Raw genomic sequence first — 20,370 nt, 5'->3', positions numbered from 1 at the left:
GCTTATTTTTTCATACAAATAAGTATACTATATTTTGAATGTATTAACCCCAGTGCGAATTTTTTTCTCCTAGATTAAACTTGCAGATTACACAAATTATTTGAAGATTCTTGATTTGGAAAACAGTATTTCAAACATTGTTTCGTAAGGACTATTTTTCTTTGAGATGGTACTTTTGACATAAGACCATAATTACTTTCATATGTCATATTGCAGAACATATAGCGCTCCAAGCGTCTGTTTTAGCACTAGTTATTACTAGAACAATACGGCCAGTTGACATTTAAATTGAATACCTAAAATCGACTGAAATCATAGTGGTATTTTAAATTTATTTTTCAATGAATTAGATATTAAAGTAATGGATAATATATCTATATAATATAATATATCACGAAATTGCATCGTTTGAGTTGATTTCACGGATGAGAGTTGTTGTATCACACAGAACCACAGACAAATATCAATTTAAAGTATATATTACTTACATTATATGATGTACCTCCTATGTAGGTACAAATATATGATATTTTTTATAGCTTACCTGTAAATAAAATCACCATTCGCCACTGGTATATAAGTATATATATTGTGAAAAAAACGGTATCGTGACGATCAAAGACGACCAAAGAAGACGTGGCATAATCAGATAAACCAAAATTTTAAGTCTCGTCATGTCAAAAACAGACAGAACCGAAGGGCATGTATGACAAGATGTATGAATAAGGAAGAAGCTAGGAATTGATGCCAGGATAGACGCGTGTGGCGGTTAATTCTCTCTGCCTACCTCTACGGGGTAATGGCGTAGTAGTAGTCGTAGCATTATATTCCATACTATTTTTAGCATGAAATACAAACTACTAGAGTATTTTAAGCATAATGAAGAAAATACTTAAGACTATACACACACAATTGTGTTGAACATCACTTCAGTGTTTGTCAAAGTCTTCTAGTTCTCAAGGAAGTCGTTTGTTTGAATATTTTCAAAATTTATTTTTCATTATAAAACATGTTAAAACATTAGAAAAAAAAACTATTGTTTTCACTCTGATGTTTTTATTTTTGTTATGAAAAATGGGAGTCTGTGCTAGATAAGTTCCTAACATCATTGCTACCTGTGTAGATCTATTGTGATGGGTCCATGTGAGTTAGTTCTTGTCCTCCAAGCCAAAGTCTTTGAAGAGCCTAGCTACTGTGTGAAGGCGAGTGTCCTCATATTGCTCAATCTCCCCTTCCAAACCCATAGCTCGCCCAAGCGTCGACGGAAAAAATCTGAATATCATCACAAGTAAATTTTGCAGGAGTAAGTTAAATAAAAAAAAACGGAAACCGACCATACCTTTTGTAATTTTAAATAAATTCCAAAACAATGTCTCAAGAACAGGTGTTATGTGTAACCATAAGGGCCATGTAGGATAAATAACAAAAACTTTTTTTAATTTTTTTGTTTTTTTTACAATAAACATACAAGTTTCAAACAAAGTATACAAAAAATAAAAGATAATTACACAGTTAAGAAATACGTAATAACGGTAAAAATAGTAAACAAAAAAATCCCACAAAGGCATGGCCTGTTCGTGGGTATACAAAAAATGTTTATGAATTTTTGCTCCTATAATAAATAGACAGGTTTAATATAAGAAAGAGTAAAGAAAATATTTTACAAAAGATTAGAAGGTCTTTTTTTATTTTAAAGTAATTAAAAAAGGAAATAAAAAATATATTTAAAATTTTTTTTCCTTATTATTAAAGGGCAACAAAATATATAATCGAAAAAAAGATTTAATATCTTCAGTTTGAATCCAGGATAGTGTGTGTTTTTTTAAAAGAAGGAAAATATTTAACGTTTGAGATCAACGAAATATTATTAGTAAAAAAATTATTTAAAAAATTTGGGCCTGTAAAATATGCATGTCTCTGTGCTAGCCTCGTTTAACAATGTGGTATTTCTAACACACGATTCCTTCTTTGACTTGATCTATTTGAATTACTTGTAAATACATTTTGGTTCTAAAATATATTTTAAACATTTGAAACAATACATAATTCTGGCTGATGAATAATACCTTGTTTTATGTATACCCCCTTATTTGGATAAATACAAACTATTGTTTTTTTTTTTTTCAAACAGATAATAAATGTTATTAGTTTGAGACTCCTGAAACATTATTTAAAAACAATCATGCTTACTATATATTGGTTCAACATGCTAACTTATTAATAGGAAATAGGTACTACTAACATTGCAACAATAACCAATGAACCAAAAATGAATATTATTTTTTAAATATTATTTATTGACAATTCTTGATGGAATTTCATTATAATGATGTAATAACGTATAAGATTTTAATTAAAAAATACTTAGTACACTTCCACTTATTTATTTGACCAATTACCGCTTTCACCCTCTAATGGGCATCTTCAGACTGGTGAATATTATACAGTGTAAGACTAATTTATATAAAACTTAATATTATCTTCAGTGTAGGTTCATTTAAAAATAAATGAAAAAGATACAAAACGCAACATTTCAATGGAACAGAGTGAGACAAATTATTGAAATATGTGTTTTATTACAAAGTACAGGGTCCAACTAAAGGGGCTAATAAGGGTGTGTTTTTGAATTTTATACGCTGATTTATTAAAATTCTATCGCTATTGGTTTTTATCATATTTATTTGTAAAATTTCTAATCTATCTAATTTTTAACCTTTATGTCCTACATGTAAAATTCCTACGTTTTTTGTTTTGTCAAAATTATGTTTTAATTTATTTAAATGTGATGCATAGTTTCATAAATCGTTATTTAATCTATGTGAAGCTAAATGTCCTTTCAGTATATATTTAATTGCGCTCCCGCTTTGTCTAAAAACGAAACTGTTTAAAAAACGAAATTCAAGACTTATTAAACCTACTCGTATGTATAGATCAGAACTATTTTAAATTTAACAATGAAATTTATCATGTCGACATATACATTCATAGACAAAAATAAGAATAAAAAGTGGGTATAATTAAAACAAGTGTTACCAAAAAATAATCTTTTAGCTTCGTTTTATAATAAAAATAAATCTATTTTATCAGTTTAATACCACAAAACGAACCTAATTAACATATTTTTATCAACACTCTTACCTGTAAAAACAAGGAAACGACATTTAAGTTTATTAAGTCAATCTCTTTCCAATTTTCTTTTATGATTTATTCAAACAATCCTAATTCTTTATTCACTTCAGCTTTGTAAAAATCTGACGTAATGTCGCCATCTTAGTTTTATCTGTTTTACCGTCTAACTGTAAAACACTGCTTTATCGACAACGCGGAACGCTGTAACATTCAAAAATAAAGGGAATACAACATTTCCTCTACATATATTATATCCATATATTCATATCTTATGAAAATAAAAATAAACATTTGCGTTTTTAGGATTTAACCGAATATTTCAATTTATGGTCCATTTTATTTTCGTGGTAAATAACTTTGCTAAAAATAGGGAAACAAGTTGTGGTAGGATTTTAACCTTAAAGCTCCCAATCCGGAGTTTACGACACTACCCACGAGACCACAACCTGTTTCAATTAAAACTAGAATTGAAGAAAAAGACAACAAAATTGTGAAAGAACGGAGTTTTAAAATGGCGAAATCAAATGATTTTCTTACTTTGCCTTAAAAATTAAATCCAGTAGGCCTAAAAAAACAAATATTTCAATAATGATGATTTATGGTTGTTGCACTGATTCAAATTTCATTTGGTGGGTATAGGATACAGTATCAGAAGTAACGAGAGTTTCATTATTACTTTTGTAAACAAATATTTTAACGAGGATCACATTTTTTCAGTACGTTATTTTAACAGTTGTACTTTAGACGTTTCTAAAGTTAAGCAATTATAAATATGAAAAAAACGTGATGGAATCTATATAATCATTATTAAGAATATGAGTTATCGAGTTTTTAAAACAATTATATGATTTATTTAGTTTTTATTAATTTACAAAGCCAAAATGCATTTACGTATTTCCGTGATTTATTTGTTCATAGCGTTGAGTGCAGTTTTTGTGAATTGTGAAGGAAGTGTTCGCAAAGAAAGCGATGTTGAAGACGATTTTTCTTTTTCAAATGAGAAAACTAACAAAGATTTATCCGATAAATGTTCAAATAAACGTAATACAAATTCGCTATTATCAAGAAAAAAGAGAGCTTTAAGTTTTCCTGAGAACAGCGCCTTTGTTGTAAGTAAAATCAAATAAATAACTATTTTTGTGGGGAGAAAATGCGCTGCTTATTACATTTATTCTTTTTTCCGTATTACGAAAATGCCATTAATATTTAAGTAGTGTAAACAATATTTTCTTATACGCAATATTGTATTGACGCAGCCTTGTGGTGTAGTGATAAGCGTATTTCCTGTTATGCATTCAGGAGTCGGGTTTGATTTCCGGCAAAACTAGCATGAAAATTATATAATCAGAAAACATCTTTAAAATAAAATACCCAAACATCACCATAACTAAGCTCATTTTTTCAATTAAAAAAAAAAACGTTTTTTATAATATTTACACAATATTTTTAAATTTACGGTCCTGCTGAATTGTAAGCATACAACTCGTCAGCAAATTCTTATATGTTGCTTAGATTGTTCAAACTTAACCTGCATTAATCATAATTTTATTTGAAAACATTATATATTATACCACATTTTATTACACTATCAAAAATTAAAAACTAACATTGATCCAAAAAGCTTTCTTTCATTCGCCATAATTTGAGCATACGTCTCGCTTCTGTATTTGACTCACTATTTTTAATATTGTTTGGTAACATGTTATATAACAATGTTTGATTATGTCCAAATGCTTGAAGACTGGCTGGATTTCCTCCCTAGGGAGTTGTTCATATTTAAATTTATATCAACAGAGAGGGAAATTTTTTTAGAAGGGGATATGGAAGTCTAGGCATTTACAGCTGTCATTGGCTGGTTTAAGTGGCCACTTTACACACTGTGTAACATTCACCATTCTGACCATGTTTAAACATCCACATTTCCTCAAATCTTCCATCTGTTGACTTTTGTGAAGTAAAAGAGTGTTTCAGCGATTTCAAACATTGTTGAATTACTACCTGGTAAAAGAAGAAGTATAAAAAATGGAAAATTGTTTTCAGGCGTTGCCTAGTAGGTGATTTGGTTCAGCCGTATGAATCTCACCCACGTGATAAAGGTTTCAGCTCTTTTACTTCACAAAAGTCAACAGATGGAAGATTTGAGGAAATGTGGATGTTCAAACATGGTCAGAATGGTGAATGTTACACAGTGTGTAAAATGGCCACTTAAACCAGCCAATGACAGGTCATAAGCCCTGTAAATGCCTAGACTTCCATATCCCCTTCTCTGTTTATATAAATTTAAACATGTTATATATTTTAGGTAAACTATATTGCAGTGTCCCTTTGCCATATTTATACCAATATCTAGGAACAGCTATCGCTTCCATTCTAGTAAACCAGTAGCTTAATCACAAATAACTATCGACGTGCTTAAAAACATTCTAAGCATTTGAGCGATCACAATGAACAATAATGAACATGCTTAAGTTATCGCAGTCATAAGTCAACGCGTGCGTAATCTCTAAGTCAACGCTCGAGTCAGTTTGTTTTTTGTTTTCCTCGTAAATAAATACAGTTCACTGGCGAAAAATTGGCGCTTACTACAAAAAAAAAACAATTTTTTCCTTTTGCAAAATAGGAAGGAGTATCTAATACAAAAAAGTGAAAATTAAGTTACAATTACTATGGCGACTGCTTTTTTTAACATTTGGTTCGCCAACCCTTAATGCAATAAATAGCGTGATAAACAATAAATAAATAAATAAAAATAACAGTTTTGGGATATTTTCCATATTTACACCAGTGAAATTCAAATATGTGATTGCGCAGCAGGATTATACGTCGCGAAAGGTAAATATTTTGACATTTAATATTAGGTGTTCACGGATGTTGCATTGTGACCGCAAATACGATTATGCTCATCACATACCATGACAATCATGGTAAGTAATTGTTATCACGTCGCTTGTTAGCACGTCGATAGTTATTTGTGATTGAGCTACGGGTGTTGTAATCATGTACCGATTTGTGTTTATACTCGGAGTGCGACGCATGCTGACAAATTAAGTTGCATCAAAATAGAGTTCTAATCATCGCCTTCGTGCCGTTTACTATTTTTTCTCTAGTGGAAATTTTTCTTTTCTTGCTTCAGTACATAGATTTATTTTTAGAACAATAACAAATAGCAAGTAACATTTACATAGACGCATACAAAATAAAATTTAATTGAGTCCGTAATCTTGTATAATTGTCCATAGCATGCGAATTACAAAAGTCATAAGGATTTTTTAAAAAATAAACCATAAAAATAAATGAAATTCAAGTCGAAATAAATCAATGTTTTTTGTGACATCTTAACGCTAATTGTTGTACTGTCCACACATACGTTATTTCATAAAAGTCGATTGTAAAAAAATAAATATAATGGTGTTTTATACGCAGATAACGCTGTCTCTCGTAAAGGCTGTGTTGATTGGCATACCATTGGGGTGGAATATTGCTCTGGAAATTGATGTTTTTTATACCACTCCTACTATTATTGAAACCCTTAAGATGAAGAAGCAAAGCCCTTTATTTAATCTTCACCACCGCCAACGAAGAGATATCTTTGGAAACTTGGAGGAAGCTCTCCAAATGTAAGAAATCAATTAATTTACTAACATCATTCAAATGTAATTTACTGAATAAGCGTCATTATAAGCGCACTTCAAAATTGTTAAAAATGTAAATGCAGAATATTACTATATGTATATATATATATGGATTATTTATATATCGCCGTTTTCGTGAAAATCACCTCAAAGGCGCTGTACAATAAATAATTATCCCACAACGTCTTGCAGCTATAGAGCGCATGGACGGTTGGGATTCTTGTTCCTCGTCTCCAATTATGATATATGGGAGCTAGCTGACAGCACGTCTTGCAGCTACAGAGCGCATAGACAATAATAAATCTAGCCCCTATTTACATTTTTTATTTGACAATAAAGTTTAGAGTTTTAGTAATATTTAAAAAAATGAAATAAAAACTAAACTTATAAAAATAGAAGTTAGATAACAACAAGTCTTGCAGCTACTAAGCGCATGGACAGTTGGAATTCTAGACCTTATTTTTAGTTAATTTAGATATTTGATAGTTGCCAATAACATTTACCTATTGAAGCTAGATAACTAATCGTCTTGCAGTTACAAAGTACATGGACGAGTGAAATTCTAGCAACTTAAAATTATCAATAAATTTACAAAAGCAAACATTGATCATGTTAGTAAATTTGTAAAGTATTTAAATTTATTTCAACAGAGAGGGAAAAATGAAACGTAAGACTGATCATCTTACCTTCATGAAACAAAAATGATCGGTGGTCGCACTATTTATCTACTTATTTATATGACAAATCTGTTGTTGTTTTCAATGTTACAGTGTAATTAACGTATTTTCTCACGACACACGTCAGTAGTCTTCTTGCGTTGAAGTTCCGTAAGATAAGAAATATATTGAAAGCAATTAATTATCCACGAAATGAAATGTTATTTTCTATTTAATTAAACGTCATTGATAATGATCTTATTTGTAAAAAAAATCTTAATCAGAATGTTTATTTTATATTTTTATATAATGAAATCTACAGTCATATAAACAGTGATAGAGTTAAAGTATAAAATATACTTAATACTAGACTTAAAATTATTTAAAATTTATAACTTTTAATGTTTATAACCCTGATGTATGAGAGCAAAGTATGGACTTGGAAAAACAGGGATGAAAGTAGGCAGAATGCTGTCAAAATGCGATCTTTTAGGTGAATTTGTGGTAAAACTATGTACGACAGATGCACAAATGTTGAGATCTGTACATTTTGTAAGGCCTAGATAGGCATTATGGACAAAATCAAAATAGGAGCTCTGCGTTAGTTTGGATATGTAGAGCAAATGGACAGCGAAAGAACGGCTAAAAATATTTACTGGGGGAATGTTGATGGATGCAGATATAGAGCAAGACTAGTAGACTCTTTTAACTTACTTTTCAAAATGAATCTCAATGTCCCGTGAAATCAGTATTTGTTCCATCTGCCAGTCTGTAGCACTAACTATGCACAACACTCTTTCCTCTATCGTTCATACTCTAACTATAATGTTTTTTTTTCATGTATAGATATATTTTACAACTCCTTATTTCTGGCTGCCATACGATCCCACTAACTATTTAATGATGCTCACACTTACACACACCTGAACACTTACTCCTACACTCATACACATAAACACACATCTACACTTACTCTCATACAAATACACATAAACACACCATTTTGTTGTAACACAATTTAATAATATGTATGATTCTTATTTAGAAACTTTGCTGGTCTGTCTTTAAACTGTATTTTTTTAATGTTACTATATCATTATCGACTGTTTGTTTCTTTAAAATAAATAATAAGACCAAGAATGAAATGGTCTGACCAAATCCAACAAATACATGAAGATGGACATGTTAAAAGTAGGAATAATCGGCGCGCGTGCATGTGAAGATGTATTGATGTAGAGGAAGTGAGATCTGCATGCAAATATAGAGTGATATGGCATTCTATCCTCTCCGCCTACACTTAAGAGGAAACGGTGTGATGGTTTGTTTGTTTGTTTGTTTGTTTGTTTGTTTGTTTGTTTGTTTGTTTGTTTGTTTGTTTGTTTGTTTGTTTGTTTGTTTGTTTGTTTGTTTGTTTGTTTGTTTGTTTGTTTGTTTGTTTGTTTGTTTGTTTGTTTGTTTGTTTGTTTGTTTGTTTGTTTGTTTGTTTGTTTGTTTGTTTGTTTGTTTGTTTGTTTGTTTGTTTGTTTGTTTGTTTGTTTGTTTGTTTGTTTGTTTGTTTGTTTGTTTGTTTGTTTGTTTGTTTGTTTGTTTGTTTGTTTGTTTGTTTGTTTGTTTGTTTGTTTGTTTGTTTGTTTGTTTGTTTGTTTGTTTGTTTGTTTGTTTGTTTGTTTGTTTGTTTGTTTGTTTGTTTGTTTGTTTGTTTGTTTGTTTGTTTGTTTGTTTGTTTGTTTGTTTGTTTGTTTGTTTGTTTGTTTGTTTGTTTGTTTGTTTGTTTGTTTGTTTGTTTTTTTGTTTGTTTGTTTGTTTGTTTGTTTGTTTGTTTGTTTGTTTGTTTGTTTGTTTGTTTGTTTGTTTGTTTGTTTTTTTGTTTGTTTGTTTGTTTGTTTGTTTGTTTGTTTGTTTGTTTGTTTGTTTGTTTGTTTGTTTGTTTGTTTGTTTGTTTGTTTGTTTGTTTGTTTGTTTGTTTGTTTGTTTGTTTGTTTGTTTGTTTGTTTGTTTTTTTGTTTGTTTGTTTGTTTGTTTGTTTGTTTGTTTTTTTGTTTGTTTGTTTGTTTGTTTGTTTGTTTGTTTGTTTGTTTATTTGTTTGTTTAAAAATAGTTTAGGGACTCTAGTGACAAAACCTAACATCTTGAATGCATCACCTGCAATATACCTGACGTGTTCTTTGTAGTCGAGTTTACTATTTAAAAAAACACCAAGGTGCCGAATTATCAGAACATTCTTAATTGATTTAGTAACAAGGTTATATTGATGATGAATAATATTGATGTTTTGAGTAAAGGTGAGATGGAAGCATTTAAATATATTCGAATATAATGTTACGTAAATTATATTTTATCAAGTTGATAAATAATAAATCGTGTATTAATAAAATTTCAGATACGGTATAGATGGACAGCCTTGCATACTGAGGACGATATGCGAAGCGCAGAATTTCTTGGCTCCGAAAGATAGTATTCTTACCCATGACGTTCTTAAGCTTATTTTTTCGTAAGTACTCAGAAACAACTTAAAATCTATATTTAATTTATCTTATTGTACCCAGAAACTTTTCGGCATTTCCAACAATGTTCAATTCGGAAACTCGTAAGATTGATTGTGTCTTGTGATTAATCTAATCGCGACTTAAGTAATCATTTTATAAGCTTTCAGACTTCAAATAAAGTTTCACGTCATGACAAACTAATTTGTAGGACGACGACATTTTAATCTAACGATGTTACAAAGCTTTCCTTAATCAGATTAAGTTATTTTGTTGTTAAGTGTAACAAGGTGTCTTCGGGATTGAGGTGTACTTACTTAACCAATTTGGAAATATACCAGAATATCTTCAAGTTACAAATTTGTCAAAACTTCTTTTAAATTTTCGGGAAATCTAATTTTCCTTGTAGTTTAACGAAACTAAGAAAATGTAACGTTCAATTCCTACTTTGCTAATATAATTTTTCATCATTCATAATTATTTGAAAACCACATGGCATACAGATTGACCTCATATATTTTTGACATTTTATTTTATTCATTTTGATGGTTTTTAAAATCTAAAACCTATGTTATCATTAACATATCATTTACATTCATGACATCCTGCCAAAGTCGTACTGTAAAAAATAATAATTGCTGTGGTTTATTGAAGAAAATGCATATATGTATTCTTTTTTGCACTTTGAATCACAATTATTGTAATATTATGTTTTTATTAAATAAAATTTATTGTATTTTCCATGAAATAAATAAATGAAAAATAGTTACCAATGTTAGCAAATATGTCTTAACCACTTTGAATGTCTACCGGTTTTAAGACGTACTCGTTTCTCCGTCAGGACCGTCACAAAACTAACTAGAACGAAAATACACCGTCACTACACCATCATCTACACATCTACATCTGTTAGGACTACTAGACATAATGTCCCATTTTATATACATAGATATTGCTGCCACTAATTATGACATGAATTCACCTATTTTTAGATTGCACAGTCTAGGGAACCAGATAAGTTGTATTGACATTTTTCACATTGTCCAAATGAAGTTTAAACTTGCTATTAAAGAAATAGTTTAGGATTTTGACTGACGTTTAAGTATTTATGTTTATTTATAAAAAGAGAAAAATAAATGTTCAAATAAATACACGTCAAATATATTTATAAACGTACGACTATATATTAGTTTTTTTTTAGTTTTCAAAATTTAAAGTTTTAAATATTTTTTTATTTTTTTTAATTGAATTTTTTTTAACGGTTTATAATTTTGTTTCTTTTTATATTTTATTTTTAAAACGGTTGAGAACCCCTGAGCTCTCATCAGGAGACAGCTAGTATTATTCCTAGGGCATTCAATATACATTGCAACAATACCAACAAATCAATGATTTATGATTTTTGCAATTTCGAATATCTTTATTTTTATTATTTTTCTACCTAAGTATGTTAATTATTAAAATTTCAAAGTAATTATAAAGAACATTTAAATAACAACTGTGTAATATGTATAGATATTTTGTTTTTATATTATTTCATAATTTTGTAATAGAACACTGTATGTTAATTGTATTTATGTTTATGTTTATAAAAGGCATTTGTGCCGTGTATACACTGATAAATAAATAAATAAAATCACCACAGTATTCATTCAAAGCACCAAAACATTTTTTATAATAATTTTTATTTTATATAATAATATTATAAATAACATGTACAGTTTGAGGGATGCGAAATTCACCAGTCCTTAACATGTGGGAATTGCATTTTAATAATTTTTATTACTTATTGCTCTTTGACATAGGTCGGTAACTGGTTATATACAAATATTTACTAACTTAAGTTAGAATATTATATTAACTAACATTACTGCGAATCTGAGGCATGTAATTTATTTAACATTTAGAAAAATGGAATGAATGACAAAAGAATAATAAAATATATATGTGAAGCGAGAATGAATGGTGGCATCACCAGATAAACCAAAACTCATTCATGTCTTGTGATGCAAAAAACAGACACAACAGAAGGGTATGTATGTTAAAATGTATAAATGTGTAAGAAACTAGGCAGGTCCATACCCCCACGATGAAATAGCATTATGATAGTAGTGTAATTACTTGAAATGTTTATGCTTTTAATATAAATAACAATTGATTATAAGAGCTAGCGGAGAGTTTAAAATAATGCCATCGTTGATAATATGATGACTTATGAATAAGAGGGATGCATATACAAATACACATATATACATACGCGTAAATATATAAAATTGTTAATAAAGTAATGAAAACTAATATATATATAAATAATACTAAAAAGTTTTGCTCTTGTTAGGTCTCCATCGCAATTTTAAGGTGTTTTTAAAACAATATTTTGTTTCGTTGAAAAGATCCATCGTGTTAAAGTTTTTATTTCATGACGAGCATACTCTTTAATTAATGTTTTCTTGTATAACCCAGATTCGATTGTGTAAGAGGTGGTGAAAAAAATACATTAACACATTAAAACAAAATAATATGACGTATTGAGGTATATCAGATAATTTAAAATGAAATATTTTGTCCATCAGGATCTCCGAAAATGACAATATATCGAGTGCCCCGAGAAATATTGGCAATAAATTATGTAATCTCATTAGATCACTAACCAAGACACATGTAATTTTAATAAAATAAAGAGAGACAATGAATATCAGGCAATCATTTCCTAACCTCATGTTTACTACGCGGTGTCTCGAGAGAGTTTTTTCACACATTATGTTAAAGGTTATGAAAACAATTCTGGATTTTGTGTTTCAATGTTAACGTTACTTGAAATTCTTTGAAATCAATTTTTCCATCATTTTGTAAATCTCTTAATCCCATATATGCCGTGCGAAATGAAGTAAAATTGATATAGCGAAACTCAAGTTATTCTTGGAACGTTAATCCCTACGCTTGTAGACTCAATGGTTTTTACAATATTTTCCATATTTTATAATTGTTTAAAATATTATCATTTGGTTTGCAGTAAAGCCCAATGTGCGTACAAAATCCCTTTCCACACCCAGTGGTGCATAAGGGACTAATTTGGTTAACAAAATGCAGTGCATTTTGGTCGTCTTTTACATAGAGGTAAGGTGATCAGTCTTGGGCTTCAGATGACAGCCAAGAAACAATAATAGTCGGTGTTTCAACAATATTTAAATGAAATATTTGTTAACATATTACAACAGAGATGAAGAACATTTAAGAGAAGGTAAAATCGAAGTCTAGGCATCTATAGGGCTTATGACCTGTCAATGGCTGGTTTAAGTGGCCACTTTACACACTGTGAAACATTCACCATTCTGCCCATATTTAAACATCCATATTCCTTCAATTCTTTCATCTGTTAATGTTTGTGAAGTTAAAGAGCCGAAACCTTTATTTATGCGGGTGAGATTAATTTAATTGAATTATTCCACCTTCATACTAAGCAACACCTGATTATGTTATTTTTTCAATTTCTATATTTCTTCATGGACCAGGTGGATTTATCAACAATATTTTGAGTTTGTCCAAATTTTCGTAGACAAGGACTGGATTCAACTCCCTGGTGAGCTGTTTATATTAACATATTACAACAGAGATGAAGAACATTTAAGAGAATGTAAAATATAAGTCTACGCATCCAAAGGACCCCGCGTGTGACGTTTCACGTTCTCTTCCCCATCTTCTTGGTGAATTCTGCTGATTGGTTAGTTAACTTACCGTTAACTGGAAATAGATCACAACAACTCTTATCATTGGTTGATTTGGTAGAATTCGTGGCGTCGTTCAAACAATTTCATTTTTAAATTTTTGCAACTGAGAGGGAAACAATTTTTAAGAAGGGAATATGGAAGTACAGGCATTTACAGGGCTTATGAACTGTCATTGGCTGATTTAAGTGGCCACTTTACACACTGTGTAACATTCACCATTCTGCCTATATTTAAACATTTATATTCTTTTAATTTCAATTCTTTCATCTATTGATGTTCGTGAAGTTAAAGAGATGAAACCTTTATTTATGCAGGTGAGATTCGACAAGAATTTGGACGAGCTCAAAATACTCAATATTTGACATTAACCCTTTATAGAACTCGTAATACAAAGTGATGCATAGATATAACATTTCGTAGATATTCATAATAAGTCTTATGTCACACAAGAGTATGGTGATAACTTACACTGATAGATCAGATATCCAATCAGCTTTTTCAAATGCCACATGTAGTGCAAAGACGTAAATAAACACAAAATATGTGTCCTATAAAGGGTTAATGCTGCATTCGTCTACCATTTTTGAGGTACATGGATCGATTTTTGGCAGGATGGACGTAAACTATTTATTTTAAATATTGTTAAAAGTGCTATATTTTATTCTTATCGGACTGGCATCTGAAGCGTTAGACTAATCACCTTACCTTCATGTAAAAGTCTCGAAAAACGCTGCATTTGGTTTACCAACGCAGTTTTTTATGCACCACTGGAAGCAAAAAAGGTAAAAGTGATGATGTTGATTTATTTTGTGTTTAACAATGTTTTGAGTATGTATTTTTTTCAATCATGGGTGTTCTGTGTTGTACTTAACCAGTATAATTGGGCCTCCAGTCTGTTGTGGTGCAAAAATAAAATAAAAAAAATAATAATTGTAATTAAAAATCCACTTGTTTGGAAACACGATTGTTTCTTTGTCAAGGCGTAAGAATAAAAATAAATTTGATTCAAATTTGTTGCAACACAGGGGAAAAACCTTTTTGAGAAGGGAATATGAAAGTCTAGGCATTTACAGGGCTTATGTCCTGTCATTGGTTGGTTTAAGTGGTCATTTTACACATTGTGTAATATTCAACATGCTGCCTATGTTTTAACATCCACATTTCCTCAACTCTTTCATTGGTTCAGCCGAATGAATCTCACCCGCAAAATAAATATTTCAGCTCTTTTACATCACAAAAGTCAACAGATGGAAGAGTGAGGAAATGTGGATGTTAAAACATAGGCTGAATGGTGAATGTTACTGAGTGTGTAAAGTGGCTACTTAAACCTGCCAATGACATGTCATAAGCCCTGTAAATGCATAGACTTCCACATTCCCGTCTGAAAATTGTTTTCCCACTCTGTTGCAACAAACTAACATCAATTTTATGTTTGTTCTTCTGCCTTGACAACGAAACAATCGTTTTGCGAAACTAGTGGCTTTTTCATTAATATTTTTTTAATTATTTTTGCATTAAAACAGACCAAGAGGGTAAATTACAGTATTTTAGTAACAAATATAGATCCAATTAATTCCCTAGGAAGGAAATCCAGCCAGTCTGCAAACATTTGGACATACTCAAAACATTGTTAAACACAAAATAAATCAACATCATCACTTTTACCTTTTTTGCTTCCAGTGGTGCATAAAAAACTGCGTTGGTAAACCAAATGCAGTCAGTATTTTTGTCTCTCATTGAATACATTTTTGTTATTTTTTTAGGTTAACCTTTTCTTTTATTTCTTTCTTATTTTATTAACATTTTTTTTATCTTAATTTTAATACTTTCAGTACTTTTTTTTTCTTTCTGTAGATATAAATTGAAATTTTCGATTTTCTTTGTTTTATTTGTTTTCTTGTTTTGATTACATTTATAAGCACACACTATTTACATACATATGTCTATATATTTTTTCCTATTTTTTTAAATATATTTAAGTAAATAGCTATTCTTTAATTTTAATTGTATTATTTTTCTCTATTTTCCAACTTTAAGAAATATATTTTTCGAATCATTTTATCTGTTTTTTTTTTAGTTTTTTCTTTTCAATCTGCTTAATCATCTTTTTAAAAGTAACAAAAAAAAAATTGCTTCATTATTTTAAACGTATACAGTATTATGTCCGTACTTTTTTATTTGATTTTTAATTATTAATGTCTGAGCACCCGATGACAAACTATTATTTAATAGTTTATCGGGACAAAATATGTTTTAATACTTTGTTTTCTTTTAGTAATGTATTAATTTTGTAATAATGTGTGTATTTTATTGAATAAAGACTCTATGAAAAAATAATGTTTTCTTACTGGGAATCGAACCCGGAATCTTTGGTGCTTGCGTCAAGCGTGTTTATCACAACAGCACGGAGGCCGCCTATTGTTTCAGGTTAATAATAAATTATAAAATACTTTTAACGTTCAAACTTACTACAAACACACGAACACGGGTGCAATATTACAATTTTATTTAACTGCGAGACATTCAAAACACCATTTATCAAATAATGTTTATTTCGTCATAAATAACTCTGACTCAAAGCAGCGAACTTCACATTTCATCTCTGGTTCAAGTATGAAATTCCAAAAAGAAAAACTGTCAAAAAGACTTCACATACTTCCCAAGACTGACAAACCCAGCGAGATTGGCCTATCATCGTCACTTAACCTCAGGCATAAGCCTATCGGCTTCCAGACCTATCTGGACCAAAATGTATCTGGGAAAAGATAATCCCGGAGGACAGAAAGTTATGATTAATTAACCCGACAAAAAGCCGTTTGTTTGATGAAATGTACAACATTTTCTCTTATATAACTTTATTTTTGCTTGCGCTTTTTTCAAAGTAAGAATAACTTTTTTGAAAACCGCCGGTTGTGTCACGCGTCATAAATTATTCTCTAGTTCCCGATAAAAAAATATTTTACGTATTCAAAAGATTTTTGGTTTTACATAATGGAACTCGTTAAAGAAAATCGTCCCCGGTTCGAGCATTCAAAATTGTATTTGAAATCTGATTTTATTTCAAATCTTTTGATCATGAACTAAATAAATTGAATCGGGTTGTGGTCCCATGGCTAGTGTCGCGGACTGACGGATCAAAGTTCCGAGAATCGAACCCCATTCTATCCCAACTCGATGGGCATTGAAAAAAAAAAGATACGTTTTTGCGTTCTTATGATTCACCCAAGTATTTCAATTTGGGTGGCCATTTTCAGCGAGTTGTAAATAACTTGCTATTGGAAAATGGAAAATAAACTGAAGTAGACTGAGGTGAGAACCTCGGACCTTTGATCCATAAGTCCACGACACTAGCCACGAGACCACAACCCGATTCATAGTGAGTTATTTTTCGTAACTCGTTGAAAATGGCCCCCAAAATTAAAATGCTTTAGAAAATTATAAGAAAACAAATATTTATATCTAGTTAAAAAAATAAAGAACATATATATATATGGATAAAACAATAGTAGATGCAATTTCTTGCTATCTTGTTTAAATAAACAAGGAAAATTTACGAAATTATACTATACATAATTTTAAATATTTTTATATTCAACTTATTTATTTTATATGAACTTCATCACTGAAGTTCTAAAATAACATGCTAAATATTTAAATATTATAAAAGTACATACATAAATGTAATCATTATATGTGTGAATGTACGTGAGTGCTTATTTTTATTCTTGGAGGTGGGGGTCAGTGCTTTTCAAACTCCCGACGTCACTGCGACCTGTGAATATCTATTGTGACAGATCCCGGAGAATAATGAGTACTTACATATATGTATATTTATATATAGATATATATAAGTACTCATTATTCTGTTTGTACTCATTATATATTGTTTTATATTACTTTTATCATTTTTTAAATTTTTAAATTTGGATTTAAGGCCGGAGCGTTCTTAACAATCTTAACAATTTTACATCGATCGATAAGGTGGTTAATAGGTTTCCTCATCAAGGTTTAAAAAAAAAACAGATATTTTTTTATAATCATTGATCAATAAATCCACTTATATTCACTACACACTCTCGCATACACACAATACTCACACACCCATACACATATACACACACCCTCACACACCCTAAATATATATACTCACCCTAACTAACATGTACAATAATAAAACGGATACACTAAATAAGAGTACGCATTGTTTTTTTTATTTAATTGTGACTATTATTACTGTAATTGTTGATATACATGTATAAAACTTATTATTTATTTATTTAACTTTTTGTACATATTGTAAATTTGTACATTGGCGGGCTTATTGCCAAATGGCAATTTTTCCAACCAACCAATAAAATAAAAGTTTTATATTTATAATTCAAGTCACAGAACATATTCAATAGAAAAAAAATAAAAAGCTAAAGATATATAAAAATAGAAATAAACGTATTTGTTTATAAATTACCTTAAATCGAAACTATTACTCAATGTGAAAAAGGAAAAAAGAGGAAAGAGGAAAAAGGAAGAAGGAGAGATTAAGGATTAAGATTACTACTATGAGACTTTATTAATAATCTAGTAAAATTATATTCGATTGTATAAATTGCATCTATCTTAAATTGAATTTTATTAAAATAAATCTTATATAAATTCTAATAAACTGCTTTAATAACATATAATGAAAACTAAATTTTGATCTACATATACACATTTTTTTTGTGGCTATTGGTGTTCACATATAATTGGTGAAAGATGTTAAGTATTATTATTTTTTATTTTATAAATTGTATTAATATTGTTATATCTTTTACGGTTTGTGAACTGAAAATAAATAAATAAAGAAAATAAATAAATAAACACGTTGAGATGCCCAATTACATGTAAAAATAAAATAACACGTAATATTATATGTATAAACCTATTATGTGTGTATGTATATTGTACATGTGTTCATGTGTGTGTATGTGCGTATGTGAATGTGCATGTATGATAATAACTATTTATTAATTTTGTTCATAAATATGAACAAAATAACCGAATATTTTTTTTGTTCCATATAAACACTTCGCCGGGTACAACCCGTGTAGAGGCATACATTCACATTATTTAGTTTACGCTCATAGTTATTATAAAAGATGTGTATTTAATTGTTTAATATTTTATTTAATATTTGCCTTTAAAATGGGAAGCATAAGAGGAATTCGAACCTCAGACCTCTGAATCGTGAGCTAGCTGGCTACAGGACCAAAACCGTAATATATACATACACACACACATAATTGTAAAAATACGTATATATATATATGTTAACATCTGTGTTTATATACATATATAAACATATACGCACACATACATATTAAGTATCTTGAAAGGATAAATATTTTTTTATATCAACATATTCAATCATATTAGAAGGCAGGTGTTCCTCAGTGCGTAATATGATCACTTCGCGTATTTTTCCCTTCTTAAAAATTTCATTATCATGTTATAATGCACGTCAGTCATGAGGTAAGTCCTTGTCTACATGCATTTGGTCATGTTCAAAATATTAAACAAAACGAACAAATCATCACGCCATTTTTCCTTACTCTGAGCAATGGAGATCTTCGAAAGTTAAATATTCCTGTTAATGCATCTTCTTATGGTGCCTTATCAGGTGCCCCTGGGTTGGCAATCACTACAGCAAAAGTAGCTCGATCCTGCATTACTCCGAAGCCAGGACTACTGCGTGTTGGATATTCTCGCCATAGTGATTCCTGGGAAAAAGATGACCAGAGTAGTTTCCCGTTACCTTCTCTGGTGGATTTTTCTGTTGGGGTTACCTTCCCTTAGCTGGTTGGTTCTGGTTTTGAGGCGCCAGAAACTCGCCTTTCACCCTTACATTATCTGCTGTGATCGCACCGTTATGAGTGTAATCCCATTGTCCAGAGTTCGCGACGTGAACGCTAACGAGTTAGACTAGTCAGTAGTGTTGCCGGTGGAATGCAATAGGGCATTTGCAGCATTTGATAGAATTACACCCTTTAGCAAGATGTGACTCACTGCGACCCTACTGGTGCATGAAACTACACTGGCTCAGTATCAGGCATAGAAGAAACATTCACATTCTATCACTTCTTCACAATATTTCAAATAATCCCACTTCGCCTGTTTATCTGGGAGAGCTCATCCAACTTCTTTCACAACATGGACTATCTCTTCATTCTAGTAACGAGAGAACCCTTTTAATACCTTGTCATCGCTCTAATTTTCTTGCCTCCTCTTTCACAGTAGTAGCCGCTCGATTGTGTAATAATCTACCCACTAATGTTAGAGACACCCCTTCTTTATTTACATTTAAGTCAAGATTGAAATGTCACAATATAAATATTTAAATTGTTCCTTTATCCTTCTTCTTTCCTTCCTATCACCTCTCCTCTCTTCATAGTATAGTGTTATTTTTTTTTTTAATATATATATTTATTTTTGTTAATCTTTGCTTTTAATTTTTGTATGAAATTGTAAGATTCAATATGTCCATGTATTTATAATTTTCTCAAACTGAACGGTTTGGGTAGGTAGGAAGAAATTGCCTTAAGGCAATATGCCCGCCCTTATATGTATATTTATTGTATATGTATATATACAAAGATACACTTTATAAAGTGTCAAATAAATCAATAAATACTGACGGTCTAAACCCCGCTTTTAAATGTATACTTTAAAAAATAATAATTAAAGTGTTAAAATTTGCGTAATTTTT

The 20,370-nt window shown here is 30.0% G+C and overlaps 1 protein-coding gene across 1 annotated transcript; it reads left to right on the top strand.

The window, feature by feature from the left end:
* Window positions 1-3,957: 3,957 nt before the first annotated feature.
* Window positions 3,958-9,908, top strand: LOC148276357 (uncharacterized; the record flags this gene model as incomplete). Its single annotated transcript, XM_088234376.1, has 3 exons — window positions 3,958-4,238; window positions 6,553-6,746; window positions 9,798-9,908. Coding segments are annotated over exons 1-3 (533 nt in total), but the record flags the coding sequence as incomplete, so codon positions are not given.
* Between the last annotated feature and the right edge of the window lie 10,462 nt (window positions 9,909-20,370).

The sequence above is a fragment of the Micrasema longulum genome, unplaced genomic scaffold (assembly GCF_059751315.1).
Source record: "Micrasema longulum isolate JH-2025_06_02 unplaced genomic scaffold, ASM5975131v1 h1tg001232l, whole genome shotgun sequence".
NCBI lineage: Eukaryota > Metazoa > Arthropoda > Insecta > Trichoptera > Brachycentridae > Micrasema > Micrasema longulum.
This window is presented reverse-complemented; position numbering and strand designations above follow the sequence as displayed.